Genomic DNA, 18,393 nt, shown 5'->3' with positions numbered 1-18,393 from the left:
CCTCATGGTGATCGGTGGCCACCAAGTGGCCCGCCCTGGCCATCCCGCCCTCGTCAGTGATAGTAGACGGCAGCAAGGCCGGACCAAGCTCCGTCGCCGGGCACTCTTGTTGGAGGAAACCTCAGCAGTCACAAGCTTCTTATAGGAGGCCATGGCGGCAGGGAAAGATTGGGAGCTGGAGGAAGAGGAACAAGGGAGCTTCTCGCGTGCAAGATGAAGGGTGAGACGGAGACGAGGGGGAAATGATGTCTCTGCGCCCTGTGCGGGCAGCCTTTATCCCCAGGATGGCGGTTACTGAGGCATCGTGGGTAGTGGGGGTGTCCCACCCCGTAAAAGCCACCACGCGTCGCCTCTAGGCCCGGCATCTTGATGGGCCCCATGTCGCTTCGCCCCCAACAGGCGAAACATGCAGGCCGTGGGCCCTAGGGCTACTGTCGTCCCAGTGGGAACCAAGGTACCACAACCCGTCTGCCTCAGGCCTAAAGGATGACACTTGGTCCGGTCCATGATAGGTGTCCCTGCTTCGGCTGCTCTGCAGCGAGTCGCCTCGTGAGGCCCCTTGCCGTTAGGCAGAGCCCTGCCAGGGAGTTGCCTCACGAGGCAGGTCGTATGGCGCCAGCCGTGGGGCTCCACGCTCATCACGTGGATGACACCCCGAGTCAGGATAAGTACGGCATGAGGTTGACTCACCTCTTTCCCCACTATATAAGTGAGTCGTCTTCCTCTAGTTGACTCACCTCTTCCTCCCCCAAGCTCCATTGTTGCTCAAAATCTCATTCTTTCCTGATCTCTCTCCCTAGCCAATTAAACTTGATGATTTCTTAGGGATTGGTTGAGAAGTCTAGATCTACACTTCCACCGAGAGAAATTTGATTCCTCCCACTAATCCCTTGCGGATCTTATTACTCCTGGGTGTTTGAGTACCCTAGACGGTTGAGATCATCTCGGAGCCACATTCCATTGTGGTGAAGCTTCGTGGTGGTGTTGGGAGCCTCCAATTCAGTTGTGGAAATTGCCCCAATCTTGTTTGTAAAGGTCCAGTTGCCGCCTTCAAGGGCACCACTAGTGGAATCACGACATCTTGCATTGTGTGAGGGGACGAGGGCATGAGGATACTACGGTGGTCCTAGTGGCTTCTTGGGGAGCAGTGTGCCTCCACACCGCTCAAACGGAGACGTACTTCCCCTCAAAGGGAAGGAACTTCGGTAACACATCCTCGTCTCCACCAACTCCACTTGTGGTTACTTCTTACCTTTACTTTGTGCAAGCTTTATTTGTGTTGTATCCCTTGCTTGTGTTGTTGTTATTGTTGCTAGCATCATATAGGTTGTTCACCTAGTTGCATATCTAAGCAACCTATTTGTTGCTAAACCTATTTTTTTAAGAAAATCTAAAAAATGTAGTTGCCTATTCATCCCCCCTCTAGTCAACCATACCTATCCTTTCAATTGGTATCAGAGCCTCGTCTCTTTATTAAGGGTTTCACCACCCGAAGAGTATGGTTGACGGCCGGGATAGGGATGAGGAAGTACCCGAGGCCATGGAGTTGAACTCGACCACCCATGACGACTTAAACTAAGCTATGGCTTCACTTAAGATGTCTATAATGGCCGAGGTCAAGTCCATGATTAAAGAACTACTTGAGGGGTTGAAATCTTCTCCTAATCTGTTGCAAGTGGTTAATCCCATCGTGCGGTGTCCGAGGCCAATTCCACTAAGGAAGCGGTGAAAGGTACTCATACCTCTTACCCTCATGGTAAGAATGGGACGGGAACTCATGCCTCGATCCTCCTCCCCTGGTCTATGGAGGACCGGTCCCCACACCTCATATTAACAACCTTAGTCGTCCCGTTAATCTTGTGAAGAATATTTTTTCTAATTGGGTTTTTTGCATCAAGTCTCATTTGAATCGGAGCTCAACAAATCTCTGGAGAATCATTAAGCAAGGATACTACCCGCATGATCCAAACAACATCACCCCAAGAGAAGAGGCGGACAATCAATAAAATCACTCCGCCTTGTTCATCCTTCAATCTGCAGTGCCTCCCGAAGACCTAGCTCACTTGTGCCCCTTCTCTCATGCAAATGATTGTTGGGAATATATTGACTCCTTGTACAAGGGAAGCTCAAGCATTCATTGGTCCAACTTTGTGGTGGTTCTTGATGAGGTCGATGAGTTTGTGATGAATGAAGATGAGGATCCTCGTGACCTCTACCAGAGATTGAAAACTCTCGCGGTCCCTCTTCAGGATCATGGGAGCAAGGATACGGATGATAATTGGATCAAGCGCAAGTTTCTCAAGGCCATCATGCCATTCAACAAGGCCATGTCCTCCGCGATCTGTCAAAGATGGACTTCCAGACCTTGTCTTTAAGCGATGTGTTGGATGAGTTATTGCCATGAAAATCATGAACAAGACCTCCGACAATGCTCTAGCTCGTGTTCAACGGTCAAAGAAGCACAACCTTGGTTTGAAGGTCAAGCCCATTTCGGAAGGAGAAGAAGAGGAAGAAGAGGAGAGTTTCCCTGAAGACACCAAATATGCTTACCACTAGCACATGGCTCTTGTGTAAAGGCAATTTTTAGGCAACCAAAGAAACACCAAGCCCAATTTCTCCTAGAACAACTCAAGTGCCTCGAAGGGCAAGAAACGTGTGAGAACTTGCTACAGATGTGGCAATGTGAGTCACTTTATGGTGAATTGCCCCTATGAGAAGAGGGAAGACAATGGTGGCAAGCTTATCTACAAACACAAGGCCAAGACCTTCCCCACCAAGAACAACTTCACCAAGAAGGTGGCTCAAAAGGGGTTGGTGGCACAAGAAGAGTACCTTTCTGCAAGCGGTGAAGGAATGGCAATAGCCAATGTGGCCATTGCCACCTCTTCCCCAACAAGGTGTCACTCTTCGATGCCACCAATGAGAACATCATCCCCTAGTGCCTTACGACTAAAGGCATTAAGAAGGTAACCTCCAACATCAAAACTTCCATCACTACTAATCCTTCTTTGTTGCATTTTGTGTATAAAATGAGGAGGTAAGGGTGGATGAAAATGAGTTTGACAAGTTCTTGGGTAAGCTCAAAGGTGAGACCAAGAAGCACTTTGTTGCTCTCTTGGAACAACTTGGTGAGGCCAATAATATCATTGAGTCTGATGAGGATACCATCTCTAAGTTAGAAGGGCATAACCATGACTATGCCGATTAAATTGCGGATCTTTCCATTGCTCTTGAGGAAGAGCGAGGTCTTCATTTGGCTCTTGAGGAGTCACACAACGATGATATTGCTAAACTAAGGAAAGATCATGAGCATGCTCTTGTTCTTACTCGTGTGCTTAAATCCGAGAAGGTTGCACCTGGGGTGGGCCATGATAGACTCAAGGATGAGTTTTACATACTTGACAAGGCTCACAAGGTCTTGAAGGGTGTTCATGCCTCTCTCAAGGAGTCTCATGATCAACTCCAAGTGAAACAAACCAAGGAGATATAGCCACTTGCCCTCCTTTCGTTTTAATATGCAATCCAACATCTACAAAATATAGATGGACTCCCCCTAGATGTGTGCACTAATTAAGTATGCCTTTGGAATGCAAAGCACACACATTAGGATCAACACTCCCCCTATATTTTATAGACTGACAACACTTGCAACAACAATATAAGATAGATGAGTATGGATGCAAGTAGATAGCATGAGAGCATAAAGAGAGGGCACAAGATAGATAACATCTTACAAGCTGATAAGGTACTTGACATAATGATAAGGATAGGGTAGCATATGGCTCACACCATATGATAGGTGCTAAAGGTTCCACACATAAACTAAAGCAAATCAAATGAGAAAGAGTACACGAGAGAACGAAAGCAACGACAAAGAAGACACACTCGTGACTCAGCAAATCCCTAAGCTCTAGAAGGACCTCACCTTGGACATCTCCCACCTCATGTGGCGTGAGCTTCGGTATGTTGTGCTTGACCGAAAGGTGCCTATCTATGGACCCTACATGATTAAGTTGATTGAGGAGACTTGGGCTGCTGAATTTCCAGGGGAGTCCCTTCCCACTGAGAATATGGTGTCCCATGGCATACTAAACTTGTGCCAAAAGGATAACTGGGGCACTGCACTTGCTGCCCCCAACAAGGAGATTGCCCGCGCGACTCTAATGTTGAGCTTGAGCCAGACTATGAGTTTGTTCCTTCTCCTGACAAGGAACCATCTTGGGCATCCAAGCTCAAGTCAAAGATGAAGAAGCTCTTCTGCATACAGGCTAAGGGACAGTACAGGGCTCACGTGGCTGAGAAGAAGGCTCGCACGCGTGACAAGATCATGATGAGGCGCCTGGGTCTGTAGGTTGCTTGTGGTTTTGAGGAGAGGATCACAGATGAGCAGTCATGGATCTCGCAACATTGCCAGTGGTCAGACTCGGAGGTCTCGCGTCAGCCGAAGGCAACAGAGGAGTCTAATGAGCACGAGGAGTATGATGAGCACGAGGAGTATTGATGATGTTCTGGAGCATCTCTACCACCTTTGACTAGTTTAGTGCTCTTTGACCTTTTGGTGTCTCGATGCCAAAGGGGGAGAGAGCTTAGGGATTTGCCGAGTCACGAGTGTGTCTTCTTTGTAGTTGCTTTCGTTCTCTTGTGCACTCTTTCTCGTTTGAATTTCTTTAGTTTATGTGTGAAACCTTTAGTACATGTCATATGGTGTGAGATATATGCTAACCTATCCATATCGTTATGTCCAGTACCTTATTAGCTTGTGAGATGTTATCTATCTTGTGCCCTATCTTTATGCTCTCATGCTATCTACTTGCATCCATACTTATCTATGTTATATTGTTGTTGCAAGTGTTGCCGGTCTATAAAATATAGGGGAAGTGTTGATCCTAGTGTGTGTGCTTTGCATTCCAAAGGCATACTTAATTAGTGCACACATCTAGGGGGACCCGCTTATATTTTGTAGATGTTGGGATTGCGTATTATCTTGTACTATCTTTGTGCAAATCTTGTGTTGTCATCAATCCACCACAAGGGGGAGATTGTTAGGGCATATTTCTCCCTTAGTGATTTTGGTGATTGATGACAATACTTTTATAGACTAATCGTGTGCATTGAGCATTTCAGAGAATCTATCTTATGGCACAAGATGAGTCGTGCCCCTTGGAGATATTGTGGAGACAGTTGTTTTCTTACGTTTCATTTTCGGTGGATTTGAGTCGTAGGATCACCATACTATTAAGACGGGTTAGGCTTTGGATAGGCTTGGGTGGAATCAACACGTACACAATCTTTTTGCACCCTCTTTCCCTTTCCAGCTTTGGAGCTTCTCCCCCCTTGTGCTTGGGACTTCTTGAGGCACATAAGCGGTACTACCGCTCTGCACCACGGTAGTACCGCTTCAGCGGTACTGCCACAATTCAATGCTACTAGGACTTCCGCCTATTCTTGGTGCTGTGTAAATGAGTGGTAGTAGGGCGGTAGTTCAGCACAGTCGTGCCGGCGGTACTGCGGTTGTGCCTAGCACCCCACTACCGCAGGTTTACTGGGCTGCTAATAGTAGCACGGAAGTACCGCTTTCACGGAAGCGGTAGTACAGCCCCGGCGGAACTGCTTCTGTGCTTGTACCACTGGGAGTACCTCTTGTTTTTGTCTTCTGGACTGCTCTGTCCTTTGAGCAGAAGTAGAGCGGCAGTAGCCAGCGGTAGTCCAGCTATGTGCGGCACTACCACGCTACCCTCCTCTACTACCGTTGTTTCTTCTTGTTGCTCAACACTAAGCGCAAGTACCGCTGGTGGGAGCAGTAGTCCCGCTCCGGCGGCACTACCGCCTCCCTGACTTGTTTAGTTGAACGCAACTGCTGAAACTTCCGTACCAGCAGAAGTACCGCTCACCCGAGCGGTACTACCACTTGTGCACGGCCTGAAGGGGCATAACGGTTTGATTCATTTCCCCACTATATAAGTGAGTATTCTTCCTCTAGTTGACTCACCTCTTCCTCCCCCAAGCTCCATTGTTGCTCAAAACTCACTCTTGCTCAGTCTCTCTCGCTACCTTGTGGATCTTGTTACTCTTGGGTGTTTGAGCACCCTAGATGGTTTAGGTCACCTTGAACCCACATTCCAATGTGGTGAAGCTTTGTAGTGGTGTTGGGAGCCTCCAATTCAATTGTGAAGATTGCCCCAACCTTGTTTGTAAAGGTTCGGTTGCCGCCTTCAAGGGCACCACTAGTGGAATCACGACATCCTGCATTGGCGAGGGCGCAACAAGAATACGGTGGCCCTAGTGGCTTCTTGGGGACCATTATCCCTCCACACCGCTCAAACAGAGACGTACTTCCCCTTAAAGGGAAGGAACTTTGGTAACACATCCGCGTCTCCACCGACTCCACTTGTGATTACTTCTTACCTTTACTTTGTGCAAGCTTTATTTGTGATGTATCCCTTGCTTTCTTGTGTTGTTGTTGTTGCTAGTGTCATATAGGTTATTCACCTAGTTGCATATCTAGACAACCTATTTGTTGCTAATCCTAATTTGTTAAGAAAAGCTAAAAATTGGTAGTTGCCTATTCACCCCCCCCCCCCTTTAGTCAACCATATTGATCCTTTCGATCACTCCGGTTGAAAATGTCAATTTACCTCCTCTCATTGACGAACAAGATGAAATCACTATGAATAAAGCTTTTTCTCCAAAGCAAATGGCTATGATTGAAAGTCTTGTTAGTAAGGGTAATGTGATGACATACAATTCTTTTGTAGCAAGTGCTAATGCTCAGAAAAATATGCCTTCGTCATCTAGTGGTACTATTTGTATATCTAAAAACCCTAGTCCAAGTTTACCTATTTCACCAGCACCTCCTATGCAACAATAATATAATATGTCATTGAATCTTTGCCATAGTCAAACCAACCAGCTTGGGCCTGCACCTGCATATCCTAATCCTATTCTGAGTGTGCCCAATTTGTGTCAATGCCGAATCACTTTGTCACACCATCCATAGGCACAAGCATGTTTGGTCTTTCGCCGAATTATGGTTCGGCGCCCATCCCACAAGTTGCACCACTAGCTAGTACTCAGATTGCTCGTATGTCATTGCCACAAGCATCTTCATTGACCTCGGATCCAATTTTAGCTAAATTAAGGGAGGATTTGCATAAGATATTTCTAGAAACTTCTGAAAACGATCCAAAAGTAAAAAAAGTCATGTATACCAAAAGCCTTATACTGAACACTTTGATGTAGTTTTCTACCCTCAAGGTTACATGGTTCTTGATTTTGTTAAACTTAGTGGAGAGGGCACAAAAACAACATGGGAGCATGTTAGTTAGTATCTAGCGCAGTTGGGTGAAGCAGGTTCCATAGAAGAATTGGTGTGTTTATTTCCATTATCTTTAACTGGCACCGCATTTTCATAGCCTGCTACTTTACCACATGGTTCAATTCTCTTATGGTCGCAATTAGAGCAAAAGTTTCATGATCACTTTTATAGCGGTGATAATGAGCTTAAGTTGTCACATCTTACATCGGTTAGGCAAAAACATGATGAATGGGTCAACGATTATGTCAAGAGTTTTAGAGATATAAAAAACTGATGTTATAACTTAGTGATAAGTGAGAGAGACTTGGTGGATCTTGTTCTTAATGGCTTGAAAACTCATATTAAAGTGAGGCTAGAAAGTTATGAGTTTCTGAATATTAACCAAGTCTTGCAAAAAGCTTTGGCTCAAGAGAGTCGAAGTAAAGAGGTTCATAGGTCTACAACCGATCGTCCTAGAATGCATATGATTGAATACAATGATGATAATTCAGACGATGAGGTTGATGTCTATACTACTAAATTTGTTTGGTCCTCAGAGGTCAAACCCTATACATGCAATGTTCTTAAGCTGATTCACAAGAATCATGATGAGAAAATGAAGTTTACTTTTGATATATCAAGTGTGATAAAATGTTTGATGCTCTCTTGCAAGATAAGATGATTAGAATATCACACACCATACCATCGTTTGAGGAGCTAAAATGGTGTGCTTATTGCAAGTACCATAATTCATTTTCTCGTGCTACTAACAATTGCAATGTTTTTCGACGACAGATACAATCGGCCATTAATGGCAGGCGATTGAATTTTGCTGAGATGCAAGTTGATAAACAACCCTTCCCGATAAACACCATGGACATGGAAGGGAAGAAAATGTTAATTCATCCTAACATAGCAAAATCTGTTAATAAAAACAATGTTGTTATTGGTGAACCCAGAAAAGTCAAGGAGGGCGACAAAGTCTTGGGAAGAGTGGTTGTGCTTGATAAGCAACATGACAGTAGGAGGTATTGAAGATCTCCATAAAAATCCTGGAAGTACAAGAGGATACTCGTTAAATTTACCAAGCCTGAGAATGCAGAAGTTGGCAAGTGGAAAAAGAGTGAAGCTAAGCTCAGGAAAATCAAGCCAACTTTTGGTATGTTGCTTTCCAAATATGTCAATCAAGCGGCCGGTTCTAGCTCTAGTCGGCCATCACCTTAGAAGCATTCAAGATCACCTCCGAAGCAAGAATTTCAATGTTATGCAAGGCCATATGGGTCATGGGAACTGACACCGTGGATATTGCCGCCCCCTATGCGCCAATTACATGGGAGACTTCAATGGAGGTTGGTGGCAGCCCCCAATGGCTCCTTATGCTTTTCATATGGGATGGGCATCACCTAGAAGGCCTGCTCATGAGAGGCTTTATTATCGCACACAAGGTCGTTCGAGCCATGGTGCTAATCAGCCAACAAAAATTTCTCCATGCAAGGTCAAAACAAAAGTATGGCGTGTTAAGTCATCTCATGCGGAAATTTCAGAATGTGACAAGCAAAAGGAGATCAAAGAGCCGATTGTTGGTAATCTGACTAATTCTAATGGTGATATTCTTATTGTTCAGCAGGGTTCCATGGCTAATGATCATGAGGCTAGCACAGCAAGGCCAAACCTAGGGATCCCAAATATACTTAACCTAAGTGGTGTCCTCCCGGTTTAACTAAGACCAAGAAAAGGAGATCGCATGAGGAACCACGAGAAGGTAGAGCGCAAAGAAGAGAAGCAAAGTGTCGAATTGTTCAATAAAAATCGGCCCATGGCACTCACAAAACAAGTGTGGAGGCCTAAACAATAAGGAAACGCATATGCTTCTACATTAGCTACATCAACACCTACACCACCAAAAGAGGATGATGCTACCCATATTACATCGTCCACGCCACCTGAAACATCCCCTTCAATTCAGGAAACTTTAAGTCCAATATACACATTGGGAGATGAAGATGAGATGGTGGATTATGAATCTACGCCTGTTCGGGAAGGTATGGATACTAATATGGTGTATTACTTACCCGCTGAGTTTCGTGCTATAGGTGAAGAAGGGGAGGAGCCTAGCTGGATTATGGCCCTAAGAACGCTATCTTCGAGAAGCCAAAAGAACTGGTGAAACACTTGAAGCCATTGTACCTCAAAGGTCATATTAACGGATCGCTGATTGCTAGGATGCTCATTGATGGTGGTGTTGTGGTAAATCTTATGCCCTATTTGGTCTTCAAGAAGTTGAGGTTACATAATGATGCATTAAGATCAATATGATACTTAATGGATTTGAGGGTAAAGAAAAGACAAAAGCCAAAGGTGTGATGTGCATGGAACTCACTGTGGGAAGCAAAACTTTGGCCACCACATTTTTCATTGCCGAGGTGCAAGGTAACTATAATGTTATATTAGGCCGCGATTGGGTTCATGTTAACCAATGTATGCCATCTACCATGCATCAATTCTTAATGCAATGGGTCGATGATGAAGTAGAAGTCATTCACGCGGATAATTCAGCTGATGTTGCTTTGGCTGATGCATCGGTGGATTGGAATCATCCCGATGCTACTTGCTTAAGAGGGTGTGACCTCTCGGAGTTTGATTTCCTTAGTGCTACAAGGAACGGGTTCGTTCCCATATCTTTAAAGCTGATTGGTGGTAATCGGTTCCAAGGTATGATGTAAACAAGAAGTTAAAATCAATGTACGTTATAGAATTATCGCCCTAAGCATAAAGATGGCCGATATATAATTATCACCCTAACCATATAAATGGTCGATTGAGTGTCGACATCGTCCTTAGAGAAAACACGGTGCAAAATATTTTTTGGCACGCTAGCTTTGCCAAAAAACAGGGGGCATGTGTTGCAGCCAGATTTTTTTCATGGCCAAAAACTCAATTAAGATGGCCTTAGATGAAATAAGTTTCAACAACAAAGTTCTTCGTCTCGTTGAACTAGATGATTTTTTTATAAAAAATCTTCTTAATCCGAGGTCATATGCAAAAGTTACAGGCAAAACTGCATGATCCAATGGTGAATGGCCGGATCATCCAGCAGGAGGCCGGACGAGTGACCCAGACGACAGAAGGTTTGCCACGAAGCCGGATGATCTGGGAGGAATCTAGGATGATCCGGGTAGAGCCCGGACGATCCGAGCAAGAGTCCGAATGTCTAGACAACTTTTTCTGGTGCAGACTTTAGAAAACAGCCCGATAACCCCCTCAAGATGGCCTCAGATCAAAAAGTGTTCAACAGCAAAATTGTGCCTCTCATTGAATCGGTTGATTTTGATATAAATATCATCTTAATACAAAGTCATATGCAACAGTTACAACCCTATCAATGTGCTGCTGTAAAAAATATGGGCTTGGTCGCGTTTTGTTAGGTTTTGATGATTTGCATGGCAAGACAAGTCCTTTTCTTGTACGGAAAGTCCATCCGCCTTTATATAGACAGAGGTTAATCAACAAAACCCATCTACTTTTTACCCTAGTTTTCTACACATCTCTCTTGTTCCTTCTCTCTCGTTCTTCGTTAGTTCTTCAGAGAGGCTCTAGGGGTGAGCAAACCGACCTAGGGCAGCTCATAGCCGCCGCGCGTCCACACGGTGTCCTTCTCGGGCATGTGGGTTTCGGGACTCGAAAAGCACCCGCCAGATTGCTTGCGTATCGTGCTTCCGAACGGTTCTCCTTCTCCTTCGACGTGAGTTGCGGTGCATCACCCTTGACGTTGAAGGTACATGGTGACGTGCTCGTGTGCGAACAACAGGCCTCCTTGTCGTGGATGGATGTGGAAGCAAATTTGCTGGTCAGTGTTAAAGGTGTCGTAAGGTCAGTTTACCATTTCACCCCTGATAGAAGAAAGAAGGATAGCTGATAAAAAGGAGAGAAAGAAAGCTGAAGGCTTGGCCACCGTCTTGTTCACGAGAGCTGCGGCTTGGCATGTGTCAAACCGGACCTGACAGTTTTGAGGAGATGGAGGAGGACGGGAAAATGGGCCTCACTGGACGGCTGACACGCGCGGGCTAGCGAGCGATGCAAAAGCCGAGACGCACACAGTGCAACGCGAATACCTTTGACCTTGACTAATCCACTAGCGTGTACTACTGTGTCACGGCGATCGATTTTCCTCGAAAGTGCCGATCTTTTAGTTTCATGTGTCCAGTGTCTCTGCCCTGTGATGCAGGGACGGTACTAGTATAGCATGGACCGTGTAGTACAGTGAGGGGAGAAGAGTGCTCGAAGCCAAACCACAGATCTGGTGCCACAAACGGCTAAACTCTGCTGGAGCAATAATGAAACCTCTAGCAATATACGGAATATTAGCGGTTTGCAAGAAAAAGATGACATCCTAGACACTCTGTGACTTGCGGTTTGCCCAGGCTTTCGAAAGTTTCTTGGCACGTCGTGCCTATAGTCAAAGCACCTCGTAAGGGTAATTCAAATCGATCTATCCGGTCGTAAGGGAAGATAAATTTGGTTTTCCTTTCTTATACCGCATCTAGTCGGTTTTCTTTTCTTACACCTATCAAATCCTTAAATATACTTCGTCTGACGGCGGCCGAGGATAAATTCTCTTCACGTAAAGGTCTTCTTGTGGCCGGCCGGCGACTAGCGTGAAGCTCCCTTATCGACGGTGGCGACCTCCGGCCTCGTCAGCGACCTCGCCGGTGACCTCATGGACGACGAACTCGACCTAACGACCACCCCCGCGTTGCACCCCATCCCGGAGAGGTGCACCTTGGAGATGTCACTGCGCATCTTGTACTTGTGGATGATCATGTTGGTGAAGAATGGATGGGCGCGAAGAGGCTGCAGTTGACAATGAGGAAGTCAATGGCGTCGGGGCAGATCGTCAATGGCGGAGAAGATGACGAGCTCCACCTCCTCGCGTGAGGCCTCCCAAGTTCCGGTACGGCGGGATGAAGTGGTGCGCCGGGGACAGGCACATCTCTTTCCTGAGCCCGGACCGCTCCGGCAGCCACGTCATGAAACGGACGCTGCGCTCGTCATGGAGCCCCCCTCAATGAAGGTGACAAGCTTGGCGTGCTCGAGGAATGTGCCGAAGGGGACGCAGTGGCTGGGCTTGGTGTGGAAGCAAGCGTAGTCGACGAGGTACACGGAGCGCGGCTACATCACGAGGTACAGAACCACCGCGGAGGCCGGCAGGAATGCGGCTAGGAAGACGTGCATGGGCGATGGCCGAGGACTTCTATGGGTGGCCCTACAACGACCCCAACGCAGCCCTCCATCCTCGCCGAGCATGAGCACGATGGCGGACGCCGGCGTTTTCGGCATGGTCAGCATCGCCGCGGACACACATGACGGTGTTCCACGAAAAAAAATGATAGACATACAAACAAATACATGAGTTTACGAACTTTTTTCATCTACTAACCAATCACAAACTTGCTTCCTCCTGATTTTCAGGAGGGGTGGACCGCCTCCCTATCTATTGACCCATCAAATTAACTTTCTTTGTAAAACTCCGTAACTCATTTGTACGTGTAGCATTACTGTTCCACGAAATGCATAAACCAGAAAAGTAACTCCGTTATATATTGCCGATCGGCTCGGACCGGCCAAATCTGAAGTAAAAAAAAAACACTTGGCTAAGGATCCTCCTTTATTTTTACAGGATTGATTAGAGTTGCCCTAGAAACCCAATCCAGCATGCAACGTAGCAGAAGAGAACATTGGACTGAACGTAGCAGAAGAGAAAACAAGAAGAGCTGTACTGCATTTGATCAATGGAAGGAACAAGATTAGAGAGTATGCAAGCAGGCACTCACACCACGTTCCACGCTACTACCACGACTCTTAATAGACGAACACACACATACGAACCCACTCGGCCGGACCGCATGCGATGCCACGACGACGACGACGCTCAGTTGGACCGCATTTTGTTGAGCTGGTTCAGCGCCGGCTGCAGGATGTTGTAGAGCACCCATCCGAGGGCGGGCGCCACCACGAAGAGCAGCAGCAGGCCCCGGTTGTCGTCGGCGGGCGCTACCGCCGCCAGCGCGGCGAGCTCCTGCACGGCGGCGGAGGCCGGCTCCGGCGCGGCGGCCAGGCCGGCGGCCGCGGCGGCGCTGATGCCGAGCCCGGCGACGAGCGCCTTCTCGGACCGCATCTTATTGAGCTGGTTCAGCGCCGGCTGGAGGATGTTGTAGAGCACCCACCCGAGCGCGGGCGCCACCACGAAGAGCAGCAGCAGGCCCCGGTTGTCGTCCGCGGGCGCCACCGCCGCCACGTCCGCGATCCGCTGCGACGCCATCGCGGCGTCCGACGAGGCCAGCGAGGTGAAGAAGGCGCTCGCCATGGCCGCGGCCGCCGGCGACACGGCCAGGGCTCCCTTCTTGGCCGCGTTCTTCTGCAGGCTGCGCAGCGAGATGCTCGGCGACGCCACCTTGGCGCTGAACGACGGCGAGGAAGGCGCCGACCTGGCCGTGATCTTGGCGGGCTTGAGCATGGTCATCGTGGCTATGGTCGCCATTGACGCCTAGCTCCCTGGTTGCTCGCTGACCTCTCCCTCGCAAGAAAGAAGAAGCTCTCACGCTGGCAAAAGGTGGATGGAGGGGTGTTGTGAGGTGCGCGAGTGTGTAATGCAATGCCCTCCCTGAGTTTCTAGAATGAACGATGTGGCTAGCTTATCTTGTGCGGCGAGTGTGCGATCGAGGTTTGAAAGCTTATCTCGCGGCCTGCAACTTGCAATGCCATTGGCTGTGCGAGCAACGAGGTGGGGACCATACGATTTACATGGAGACTTTGATGATGAGAGGAAGTGGAGTAGAGGGTGCTGAAATGAATCGGAAATTGAGATATCTCGCGCTAGGAATATAAGTGTACTCTAGAATGCCCTATGGTACCAAACGACAAGATCTTATTCGTCTAAGAAAGGACAAGATCGGAGATCATCTGGATTGAAACGTCGCTAGGTATTTACGGCGATTTCAGTTAAAAGTGCACGTAATGACGTTCATCTTCGTGCTCCGCGGCGTGCATTCGACTGCTTTCCTCTTCGTCTAACGCCGACAACAAGCCCAGTCCACCGCTTTCCCCCTTGCCTCTGTATTGGCAGGCAACGCGAGCGGTGAGCGATGGGAGGGTGCGCTAAGCTGTGCCGACGACGTAAACTCTGTAACACTGTAAGCGCTTATGTTCCTGAGACAAAGGAAGCAAACAACACATATGCAACATCCAAAAGTTGGTACCAATTCAAAAGTTTATGAATTACTTGATGCATGGACATCAAAAGATGATCAACGGTGAACCACCAAACTAGATACAGCACGAAAAGAATAAAATCTGGTAGCAATTATTCACGCCCTACACGGAATCGTCAAGCGGGGAATATCCTGCGTTTCCAGCCATTATTCGTCACCACGGAGCCAAAACAAACCAAATGACAGGCTGATTACAACTTTCGACATCTCCACGGTGTAGTAGACCTCACTCAGGCTCCGAGCTGCAACTTCTTTATTGTATCGATCTGCTTGGCCGGGTTGAGTCCCTTGGGGCAGGCATGCGTGCAGTTCTTGATGGTGTGGCAGCGGTACAGCTTGAACTCGTCGTTGATGGAGTCAAGGCGCTCCTTTGTGAACTCATCACGGCTGTCTTGGATCCACCTGGAAGGACGAATGTGTTTATATCTCTCCGACACTACAGTCGTCAGCCCAATGCAAAGGCAAAGGGCTGAAGGCATTTCAAACACTTGAAGGTATGTGAAATGAGATGATGCTTGCACAAGTGACAAACGACCAAGAAACCAACCACATCTGATTTCTGTTTCCAGTTTCTTCTGACTAAGGGGAGTTGCAATTATTAGTCAAATTTTCATGTGCCTTATATCAGATCATGTTTTAGATTATAAGTTAGACAGGCACATGGTGGCACTTCCACTATAGCCTTTACTGGTTATAACAGTCAACAGACAAGCTTAATTACAATATGATATAACAGAGAATCAGATATAAAATCTCAGTGCACACATCAAATAAAGTCAGATCAGATAAATATTGAATCAAACAGCCAGCTTTTAGAAACCTTGAACAATAGAATCTTTAGCTTCATAAATGCTGAATAGCATGAAAAACAGTACATTACACTGCTTCAACTAAATAAAGAGAAAACCATGCCGTTTGCTGGCAAAACAAAGCTTGACAAATAGTTTCAGGAATCAAACACTGAAAGAGGGCAACCTTATTTTGCTGGACTACTGAAGAGCTAGTTCTTTGTTCTACCCAGCTCTTAACATCTACCAAGACGCTTTCTTAACACCCATCAGTTCACCCTTATTTGCCAAGGTGCGGAACACGATACGGGACATGCGGAATTTCTGGTAGACACCACGAGAGCGGCCCGTGAAAATACAGCGGTTTCTAAGACGTGTCATGTTACTATTTCTTGGCAGCTTGGACAACTTATAGCGAAACTTATCCCGCATATCTGATGGAAGTTCAGGGTCCCTACAGACAGCCTTATAAAGCTTTCCTCTCAGCTCATATTTTGCTGCAAGAATTCTACGTTTGTGATCCCGCAAGTTTCTCTTCTCTGAGACTGAGACCCCATGGTATCCTCGAGCTTGGACGTGCATGAACATGCTGGGTTTTGGTTTCATTAGCGTCCCCCACAGCGGAAGCATGCTGGGTTTCGGTTTCATTAGCGTCCCCCAATCCGGAAGCCTAAAAAGGGTGAACGGGCGAACGTGTCATGGACTTAACAACATCCTAAAGCTTACAGCAAAAAGGCATTAAATATATTAGACAATTATCATTTTAATTTTGGTAGAACATAACCATAATTTGCTGGTAAAGGGGAAACTAGAATGATCTCTACTGAAACAGAGGCCACCACAAATAAAAGTAACTTCCGAATCAAGGCCTCATCAAGAATCAGGCTACTAGGGGGGGGGGGGAGCTAAACTAGTACTTTCGATGTCATCAAGAATGTCGTGAAGAAGCATACTACAAAAACTACAGACTAATGATTATTTCCAGCAGCGGCATCAACTTCCAAATCAATCAGCCAAAGACCAGATAAAAGAGAATAGAAGCAGTCACCAAACAGAAATTTCACACTATCCACCAAATGATCATCTACACCGCTTCGCCGGGGGGCTAGCAAAAAAGTAACAGATGATCATTGCATGAATCGACCCAAAAAATATACAAACAATCACTGATGCCCTAATGTGTATAGGCAATCTTCAACCAAATGGGCATTTCACTCTATCCACCAAACAACATCTACACCGCTTCGCCAGGGGGCTAGCAAAAAAGTAACAGATGATCCTTTGCATAAATGGACCCAAAAAAATATACAAACAATCACTTAAGCCCTAAAATGTAAAGGCAATCTTGAAGCAAATGGGCATTTCACACTATCCACCAAACGATGGTCATCTACACAGCTCAGCAGGCAGTAACAGATGGTCTTCATTTTCTTTGTTTTGCTCCGCTTGCGAGCTGTAATCTTTATGACTTTGTGCTACTTCGAAACTTTTTAATAAGATGGCTGCATGCATCATTATGATGCAGAGGCCGGGGGTACGCCTCCATTTCCAAAAAAAAATGGACCAAATAATTCAGCTTCACAACAGACCAGCGAATCATTCTCCTAGATAAATAAACGCACTTAGTTGCACACCCAACTACCTAAGCGAGATAAAAACCACCCTACGTATCATCGCACAACCAATTCACAGCATGACACACCAACCGATCAATCACATGTCATTCAGTAATCGAGTAGATCCAGCAGACAGACGCAACATACTCAGCATATCATCACAATTCACGATATCAAGAGCCTACGAGGAAGGTGCGGGTATACCTGTTGGCATGGAGCAGCGCGGCGGGGCCGAGATACTCCTCTGGGTTCCACCAGTAGGACGGGCAGGATGTGGAGCAGCAGGCGCAGAGGATGCACTCGTACATGCCATCGAGCTTGGCGCGGTCGGCCTTGGACTGGTAGATCTCCTTCCCTCCAGCCGCCGGCGGGTCCTTGCGCTTGAGCCACGGCTCCACGCTCTTGTACTGGTTGTAGAAGTTGGTCATGTCGACGACGAGGTCCTTGACGACGAACATGTGGGGGAGCGGCGAGATCGTGGAGGCCCCGGCCGCCTCCGAGGAGATCTTGGTGAGGCAGGCCAGCCCGTTGTCGCCGTCGATGTTCATGGCGCAGCTGCCGCAGATGCCCTCGCGGCAGCTCCGGCGGAAGGTGAGGGACGGGTCCTGCTCGTTCTTGATCTTGAGGAGCGCGTCGAGCACCATGGGGCCGCAGTCGGAGAGGTCCACCTTGTAGTCCTTGAGGTGGGGCTTGGTCGACGGGGAGTCCGGGTCCCAGCGGTAGATCGAGAAGGTCTTGGTGCTGGCTGGCTTCGATGAGGGGGGCGGCGGCGCGGGGGATGAGGAGTGGGGCTTGGAGGCGACGAGGCGGGAGGAGAGGGCCGGCGAAAGGAGAGCGCGCGCCGCCGGCGAGCGGCGGAGGAGGGCGGCGGCGGCCATCGATTTGGGGTTTCGCGTTTCTCTCTCTCTCTCTTTTCTCCTTTATTTTTGGGAGGTTGGAGAGGGGAAGGGGCTCGTGGTGGGCTTAGGCCCAGCTGGGTATATATATATTCGGGCGTAGATGGGTGGATGACGTGTGGGGTCAAGTTGGAGGTAAAGGAATGGCGGTTCTAGGGTTGAGATGGGTTACTGACAGGTGGGGCTCCTGAAAGCTTGGGTTGGGCCTTCTTGTGGATGGGGAGGGTGGAGATGTGGACAAGCTCTGGGCCGTTTGCAAGATGACAAAGGGAAGTTGGCTAGGGAAAATGACTTCAGCGTAGCGCCAAGCTTTATGGGATTTGTGTAGCTTTTTCCTCCTCTCGTTTTTCAGGTCTTCTATTTCAGTTTTGACGCTGTTGTCATACCGGTCTTCAATGTCAGAATTTGAGAATAGTCTAGGAAACTGAAACTACCTTTATACTATTGTACTATCTCCTTCCTGAGTTTCTGGTTTATTAGTCCCTTTAAAATTTGTGCTAAATTTTGATCAAATATTTAACTGACAAAATA

The 18,393-nt window shown here is 47.4% G+C and overlaps 2 protein-coding genes across 3 annotated transcripts; both read right to left on the bottom strand.

The window, feature by feature from the left end:
- Positions 1-12,927: 12,927 nt before the first annotated feature.
- Positions 12,928-14,012, bottom strand: LOC123157070 (photosystem II core complex proteins psbY, chloroplastic). Its single transcript, XM_044575313.1, has one exon. The coding sequence runs from the start codon at positions 13,830-13,832 to the stop codon at positions 13,224-13,226; it is 609 nt and encodes a 202-aa protein (XP_044431248.1). The 5' UTR covers positions 13,833-14,012; the 3' UTR covers positions 12,928-13,223.
- Positions 14,013-14,543: 531 nt separating this feature from the next.
- LOC123156079 (succinate dehydrogenase [ubiquinone] iron-sulfur subunit 1, mitochondrial) lies at positions 14,544-17,940 on the bottom strand. 2 transcript variants are annotated; one of them, XM_044574241.1, is made up of 2 exons: positions 17,171-17,935; positions 14,544-14,964 (listed from the first exon to the last, which is right to left on the bottom strand). In XM_044574241.1, the coding sequence occupies exons 1-2, from the start codon at positions 17,842-17,844 to the stop codon at positions 14,793-14,795; spliced, it is 846 nt and encodes a 281-aa protein (XP_044430176.1). In that variant the 5' UTR covers positions 17,845-17,935; the 3' UTR covers positions 14,544-14,792. The 2 variants fall into 2 exon arrangements, with proteins under 2 accessions (XP_044430176.1, XP_044430175.1); XM_044574240.1 differs by lacking the exon at positions 14,544-14,964 and adding an exon at positions 15,384-16,020 and having other exon boundaries at positions 17,171-17,940.
- Between the last annotated feature and the right edge of the window lie 453 nt (positions 17,941-18,393).

Source organism: Triticum aestivum, chromosome 7B, assembly GCF_018294505.1.
Source record: "Triticum aestivum cultivar Chinese Spring chromosome 7B, IWGSC CS RefSeq v2.1, whole genome shotgun sequence".
Taxonomy (NCBI): Eukaryota; Viridiplantae; Streptophyta; class Magnoliopsida; order Poales; family Poaceae; genus Triticum; species Triticum aestivum.
Note: the sequence above shows the minus strand (reverse complement) of the source record. Positions and strands in the feature narration are given on the sequence as shown.

What these genes read in the sequence shown, in the direction of transcription:
- LOC123157070 (XM_044575313.1), bottom strand. Translation starts at nt 13,832, where the DNA reads ATGGCGACCATAGCCACGATGACCATGCTCAAGCCCGCCAAGATCACG.
- LOC123156079 (XM_044574240.1), bottom strand. Translation starts at nt 17,844, where the DNA reads ATGGCCGCCGCCGCCCTCCTCCGCCGCTCGCCGGCGGCGCGCGCTCTC. An exon ending in GCGCTGCTCCATGCCAACAG is followed by an intron (nt 16,021 to 17,170) that starts GTATACCCGCAC and finishes CACCCTTTTTAG; the next exon opens with GCTTCCGGATTGGGGGACGC.